Source organism: Papaver somniferum, chromosome 6 (assembly GCF_003573695.1).
Source record: "Papaver somniferum cultivar HN1 chromosome 6, ASM357369v1, whole genome shotgun sequence".
Lineage (NCBI taxonomy): Eukaryota > Viridiplantae > Streptophyta > Magnoliopsida > Ranunculales > Papaveraceae > Papaver > Papaver somniferum.
The window spans coordinates 141,675,367-141,683,012 of record NC_039363.1 but is presented as its reverse complement, the minus strand read 5'-3'; the positions used below and the strand labels follow the sequence as shown (position 1 = coordinate 141,683,012).

Genomic DNA, 7,646 nt, shown 5'->3' with positions numbered 1-7,646 from the left:
ATGATGAAGATTCGTTTCCTCCCACCAGATTTCTCGCAGAAACTTTTTCAAAGCTACCAACAGTGCTCGCAAGGCAATAGGTCAGTGAATGAATATACTGAAGAATTTTACCGGATAGGTGGAGGAGTTAATCTCTCTGAAACTGAAGACCAACTAGTCTATCCATATATCAGTGGTTTGAGACCAGATATTAGCGAAGCCCTTTACTTTCAGTCCATCTACTCCGTAACTGAAGCTGTTTCTCTCGCTCAAAAGATAGAGATACAACAACAAACAGGGGTGAAATCAGAATATAAAAGGAACCCGAACTTCAAGGATGGTTTAGAACGACCAAGGGAAAAGTCCGCAGGCCCCTTTAATAACCATCAACCTACATTCTCAGACAACAAGGGTCCTTCCATTGAATCATCTACTGCACCAACAATGAAAAAGAATAACAACCCTTATGCAAGACCAATGGATGATATTTTCTACCGTTGTAGACAACCAGGACATCTTTCAAACGAGTGTCCAAAAGGGCGTCGAAATGCTCTAGTCGAAGGGGAAGAAAACAAGGTTCAAGTGAGGAATCAGTTGTTTATGCTGATGATGTGGAATCTATCCTAGTGGTAAGGAAGGTGCTACAATGTGATGGTACAAAAAGAAAAGTACTCTTGGCTCCAAAAGTTGATGAAACTACTCAAAGAAACAAGATTTTTGAATTCAACGGCATAATTCTAGAAAGGTATGCGACTTCATTATTGATAGCGGGAGTACAGAAAATCTTATATCGTGGAAGCTAGTTCGAGAGCTAAGTTTACCGACAGAACCGCACCCCCGTCCTTATCGTGTCAGCTGGATTAAAAATGGTTTAGAAACTAGAATTGACCGAGTATGTAACATTCCAGTTGCCTTTGGAAAAATTTATCGTGATGTTCTGGTATGTGAAGTAATAGATATGGATTCATGTCATGTACTCTTGGGAAGGCCTTGGCAGTATGATGTGGATGCACTATTTCGTGGTAGGCTAATACCTATGAGTTCTACTGGAAGGGAACCAAGGTGACGTGATTCCAACCAAAAGACAACAAGTCAAGGAAGAAAAGGGAACTCTTCCTAACAAGGCCCCTGTGTGTTATCATTGCTGATGCTGGTGGTGGACATACGAATGTTACTAATGGTGGTAAACTCGGGGCGAGTTTAGTCGCAGTGGGGAAGCCTGATACGGGACGTATCCATATCCAGCATAGTGGCTAACTCTAGTTTCCTTACTGTGGCTTATATGCTTATCTTCTCATGTTTAGTAGGAGTCCAATAAAGAGAAGGTAATCTAGCATTCTTGTTAAGTATTAGATATTTCTAGATTTGTTAGGATTTTCTAAGTTTAGTAAGAATCTTTTTGTTAGGGTTGGTCGTACTATAAGTACCAAAGAGTCTGTCCTTTTCAAAACAGTTTTGGCTGGTGATCATATTAATCTTATTGATTCATTTTACTGGTTACAAACCATTATTCATCTTAACTCTTGGATTAGAGTTGTCGTAGCTCCTGGATTGGAGTGAGTTATCAGTTCTTAAGGAGTGGATTCTCCTTGTGTTACTAATCTTTTCTTATTGCTTCCCCTGTCCTCTATCATTTATATATAAAAATGGAGAAGAGAACAAGTCATTTCAATGCTTAAATACATGGTAAAAACATAACACCACAACGACTCAAAATGTCAGGTTTGAACTTTGAACCAATAAACAGCACAAACCTAGCATCCCGCAAAGGCACTAATTATATAGATCAAGATCAGTATAACTAACTAGACACCGGGTAAACTTTAACTTCATCCAAAACAGGACCACAAAGGTGACCAAAGTCATTCATCTTTGTATGGTAAAAGCTGCTGTAGAAACTTATTCGAGTTCTTGCTGAAACAGCTCTGAATTTGAAACTAACAGTCTTAAAGACACCCTTTCCAGTGGATTCAAACTTAGCTTTTAAAGTTTCTGCGCCTGCGAATGCCTCAACCACCATAGATCCATGGCAGAAGTTTTCTGCGTCTCCAACAGCAAACTCAAATTTATACAATTGTTTCGGGATTGTCCTTAGAATTTGAGCAATTGAACTTCCTCTTCCTGCAACTAACTCGATCGCAGCAAGTCCGTACGGGACCTTAGAGTTTTTCGTATCGATGTAACGAACGGCTTTTAGGGATTCCACAATCCAACCTGGGAGTGGAGATACTTTGTCTTCTTGTTTAGGAGGAATGAGAACCCCGGTTGAGTAATCCTTGAAAAAATGTGGTCCACATTCAAATCCACCATTCTTTACCACATTACCTACAAGAACATTTATATGCGTCAGTAATCATTTTATGGGCGGTAAGAATTGCGTTAGGATATGCGATTCAATTTTAAGATCGCGCAGAATTACAATGGATCCAATATATGCTTCTCTAGCAGTATAATAAAGATCGCCATATTCATGATATGGAGTCGTGATTCGTACCTGATGTATAATGAGGAACGACGAGTTGTTTAATAGCCACATGATCAATAAGGGGGCCGCAGGTAGGATCCTCTTGAATTCCAGGATTACTAAAAGTGATTTTAGCATATTTTGATTTAGCTTGGAAAGCCCAAGCATAAGTATCACCACCATCACTGCTATATAATGTCTGTAGCGAAAATTCTCCTGAACTCGGAGGAACAGACACCCCTAATACCTCATCTTGTGCACAGGTTCTAGTTGCACCAAATGTTAAAGAATAATACGAATTCGGTTTAAGTTTTATGGTTTGAGAAATGTTAGCTTCATTTCCTAGTCTTACAGCATGAACTCCCCGAGGAACAGCATAGAAAAATCCACCTGGTTGAGGACCACCCGAGATGTATTCTACTAAGCCATTGATTTCCCATTTGGGCAGTGAGTTTTTCCCTATGATCACTGTTTTCTTTAGATTTGATGGTTTTGGTCCATCTTCGAAGTGCCCATTTGGAAGATAATCTGCAAGTAACAGAAACAATTGTAATATAAATCTAGTAGAAATGTTGAGAAACTAAAATCTAAATTCAGTCTACATTCAGCTAATGAGATTACCGTCAAGAAGCTTAGGTTTAGCTGCAAATGAAGGAGTAATGTTGCCCAAGAGAAGCGTGGAACATACAAAAATATAGAGCAATGTTGATGAGAATGATGCCATTTTTCTATCTATTTACTGCTGTTAGTTGCTAATATTAGCTATAAGCTTTACTGAAAGAAGAAAGAGATGAATGTGTCTGATCAATGTGAATCAGATGTGTACATGGAATGAGAAATGAGCTTCTGAATATGGTATCTTTATAGCTCACTGCTAATTAAATCGAGCTGTCGTGCATGTACACTTCGAAAGATTGACTTTCAGAAACAATAAAAAATCAGTCGAGAAGACAAGATCACGTTTGATACCCACAGAAATAGCTGAAACTAGAGTTGGTTTATGGTTTGATAGATTCGTTCACAGTAATTAATTAATCATTCATATTGGCTGTTTTGCTAGTAAGAGCAGTTTTTCTGTCATGCGAAGTCCACGACACAGGAACTATTACATGTCTGCGTAAAGGCTTAAACGTTAAACACAAAACTCTAGAAGTATTTTACTTCTTTCACTTTTAAGAATTGCATATGGAAAACTATATATTACTGTCATTGAACTAATTTGGCGATACGGAAGCATTTGTAGGAAAAAATTAGTATTTGAGGAGAGGAATACTGGAGTTGCTCTCACAAAAAATTTCTCAAGCCTAGACTAGAAGTAGTTTTAGATGATATATATATTACCATATTAAAAGGAATGGCAGCGTCCCACTCCCTTACAAAATGAAGATCGTCAGAAGTAATTATCATTATACAAATCAGACATTAATTGGTGGCTACTGAGTCACTAATTAAATGACTTGATATGAATGAGAATCTCAATGTATATGTAGCAGGTTAATTGGAATGAAATTGCCAAGAAGCTGGGGAAGAACAACGAGCCTTCAAGTATTAATAACAGATAGAATAAACAATGAATAAATTCAACGAGAACCTGCAAGATCCAGGTGAACACCCTAGTTTAGAAAACACCATGCGTGGCTAGAATTGAGGCTGTCGATGTCAATGAACACATTATCTGTATTTGCAGGCTCCGAGGTACCATAAACATAACAATTCCATTTCTCAATTGTTGGCATACTACTGTTTATGATCATTTACTAGTGCATTAACTCACGTGCCATCCCCATCGTCAAGGAGAAGAAACGGATTAGTTTTTCCTACTTTGTGCCAGTCTAGGCAAGGCTTGCCTCTTGGAAGAGAGGGAAAACGTAGTCTCTGCTTCGGCTCAATTTTTTGAGCAAATTATCTTCAAAATTGGTCATGGTAGCAAGACTAGTCTCTACAAACCCTACTTTGATGGTTTATGGGCATATAGCCCACTTTCTGTTCAGGAAAATAGATGGTGCTCTTCCTTGAGAACAACAGCAAAATCTGGCCAAACCCATAGTAGAAAGCAAAGATTAGATTTTGGCGAACTGCATTGGCTGTTAGACATTGTTTAAAACAAGAGTTGTTCTCCATTAAGCAAAAGCTAGTATTATACTAGTTGTTGTTTTTCCTACATTCGTTGTCCATTGAACCGTTCATTACCATGGAAAAATATACTAGTAGTCAGCATTTCGAAAATTTCTACGACTAACGCATGTAAGGAGGATATACCATAAGAACTTTCTCCAGTAAACTTTAATTTCTTATTGGTCGAATAGAAAAAGAAATAACATCCTTTTCAGCAACTAATTCTGAACCCTTGGATTCCTCCGTCAGTACAATAATATGAAAAATTGCGACCAATGAGAATATAAAATGTAATCTGCCCAAAGTAATATACCGTGTAAAGACAGAATTATTCTTATTACTGATACTAGTATATCCGTCGAAGATTAATTCTACAATTCTATCTGATAATTAAATTTCTCTGTTGCTTTTATAATTGGAAGGAAAAAGTTCATTTTCCTTGGTTCGAAAGCATCGAGATGAAGTACGGGAAGATTTTGAGTAATCAGTTGGAAGAAACATTACCAGATTGGGAAGATAAATATTTATCATACAAAGAATTGAAGAAAAGATTGAAGTTAATTAATCAGAAAGTTGTTGAAAGAGCTAATGAAAAACTTGGAGACGATGATTTTTCAATTGTTAGTGATGAAGCAGATGACTTGAGTAGACAGGAAGAAATGGATTTCATTAGGTTCTTAGAAGCTGAACTTGACAAGTTTAATTGGTTTTTCGAAGATAAAGAACAAGATTATATCATCCGATCCAAGGTATGGATATTTGTTTTCCTTCCATTTCTATAAACAATTTACGAAAATTGTATTCGTTTTTCTTTTTTAAATTTGCCATATGACACTGTTTTTCTTCTCTATTTCCCACTTATAACGGCGTTTTAACCGTTTTTTATCGGAGCGTTTGCAAATAACGGAACGGTCCTAGCCTTCGGTAACATCAGTTAACCTTGGTGCGCATTATGATTTTGTCTTTTTTTCTTTTTTCCTTTGGCAGGAGTTGCAGGATAGAGTTGCAAAGACTAAGAAATCATCAAATGATAGAGACTCGATTATGAAAGCAAGAAGGGATGTACTCGATTTTCACGGAGAAATGGTTTTATTAGAATGTTACAGTGCCCTCAACTACACTGGTACCTTCCTTGTTTATTTCTTTTTTATTTCTTTTGCCAGCATATATATATATATATATAACTAGGTATAATTCCGACATGACTGTATTCAAGTTAATTTGTGTTTTCCGGTTAAAAAGAAGAAGAAAGTTTTGGATTTGGTGCTGGAATATGGTTGACATAGTTTTCTCTAGTTGTTGCATTATTTGAATTACTTGGTACCTGAAGATTGTACTATGCTGTTATAATCAACTGAGTTTAGAAACGCAATTTCAGAATTGGCGTGGAGAAATTTTGCAAATGTTTGACAAATTGTACGTTTACTTTTAGAGAATTTTGAGTTCATGTTCGTGTGATATGCTTGAACCAGGTCTGGTAAAGATACTGAAGAAATACGACAAGCAAAGAGGTGCTTTTATTCGTTTCTCATTCATCCAAAAGGTCTTGCAACAACCCTTTGTCACAACAGACTTGCTTAACGACCTCCTGAAAGATTGTGAAATGATGCTCAACCACCTATTCTCCATGACCGAGCCATCAGTTACAAGCAGTGCAGTCCATCATGAGAACGCAAATTTTGCTACTAGACCTGTTACAGCTACCAGTAAGAATGAAAGTCTTACTGAAGGAGGGGGAGAAGAACTCACCGAAACCGAATACATGGAGAGCTTGTACTTGAGGAGCACCTTATCAGCATTGAGAGCACTCAAGGAGATACGAAGCGGAAGCAGAACCAGGAATGTTTCCTCCATGCCGCCTATGATGTGAAGAATTGTCCGTTGGAAGAGAGTTGAAGAAAATTTTATGTTTTCCTAATAGCAACAAATTAATCAACAATCAAGTAGTGAGTAATATTTGTGAGGTACAGAAGAAATACATATGGAACAGGGAAGAAACTTTTGCAATTAGCCTTCCATGGTCAATATGTTGTTCATTCTGTGATAAATAACATAATCGTATATCTTGTTTAAAATTCGATTTCCACTTCATAGATTTGATTTTATTTTATTTTATTGTTTTGCCTATCAAATAAAGTAAATAATACTAGAATTATCAGTCCAAGAAGCGGCTGTCCAATTAAATCACCGAGCATGACACACATATCCCATTTTTGTAATATAAGAAACCAACAAAGATTAATACTTCAAAATCATCTTCCAAATACTACAAATGAGTTTAGAAGAGAAGTACTCCAAGAATCCAAATGCCCAAGTCCAAGAAAAATGGAACAAGTATGATGAGACGGAGCAAAACACTCAAAAACATGAATCGGGACAAAGACCAATCTTAACTCATCCAAATTCAGGACTTGTCATCACCATTTTGAAGAGAATTCAAAGAGGAAGAGAGTGCAAAAGAATGTGGTCATTCCGATTTCGGATGAAGAAGTTACGGCCAAAACAAGTTTACTGAAAATCGACGTCTACAGGCCAGTAAGCATACCGGTTTGCAAACGAATTTTCGTGACCTGGAGCAGTATGCAAACGGGTTTGTGTACTAAAATCCCTGGATTTTGATTTTAAAAGATGGTATGCGTGCCTGGTATGTGTACCATGAAGTCCAAACATCCCGAACTACTATTTTCAAACCTAAACATTCAAGAACCTTAAACACAGATCAAGTTAGGTAGAAATGAACGATAAGCAAGGTACATGGATCATTATAAGTACTCTAAGAAGATAAATAAAAACACAAATCTTGCTCAAGTTTATAGACATACATTTTTAGAAGAATCCAAACGAATTCTATGGCGTTACCAAAGATTCAAAATCATACCTGACACAATATGTGTGCCCAAATTCTCATGCTTCCCTCACCGTATACATAGCAGGGCATTCCTTGGTGGGGATGCACTTACAACACAATCAAGTTGTGTTGAGGTGAACAATGTCTTGCACACCACAAGTGACTGAAACATACTTTTCCGCAACTATGGACTTTTCACCATCTATAGTTTTTGGATTATTTCGTTTCACTTTTGGATTA

General features: G+C 37.1%; 2 protein-coding genes across 2 annotated transcripts; one reads left to right on the top strand and one right to left on the bottom strand.

Annotated features, from left to right (window-relative positions):
- Positions 1-1,633: 1,633 nt before the first annotated feature.
- LOC113286256 lies at positions 1,634-3,257 on the bottom strand. Its single transcript, XM_026534918.1, has 3 exons — positions 3,065-3,257; positions 2,474-2,971; positions 1,634-2,304 (listed from the first exon to the last, which is right to left on the bottom strand). Exons 1-3 carry the CDS (start codon positions 3,165-3,167, stop codon positions 1,781-1,783), a joined length of 1,125 nt encoding a protein of 374 aa, XP_026390703.1. The 5' UTR covers positions 3,168-3,257; the 3' UTR covers positions 1,634-1,780.
- Positions 3,258-4,881: 1,624 nt separating this feature from the next.
- On the top strand, positions 4,882-6,633 carry LOC113286255 (SPX domain-containing protein 2-like). The gene is made up of 3 exons (XM_026534917.1): positions 4,882-5,307; positions 5,546-5,681; positions 6,031-6,633. The coding sequence occupies exons 1-3, from the start codon at positions 5,017-5,019 to the stop codon at positions 6,426-6,428; spliced, it is 825 nt and encodes a 274-aa protein (XP_026390702.1). The 5' UTR covers positions 4,882-5,016; the 3' UTR covers positions 6,429-6,633.
- The last annotated feature ends 1,013 nt before the right edge of the window (positions 6,634-7,646 follow it).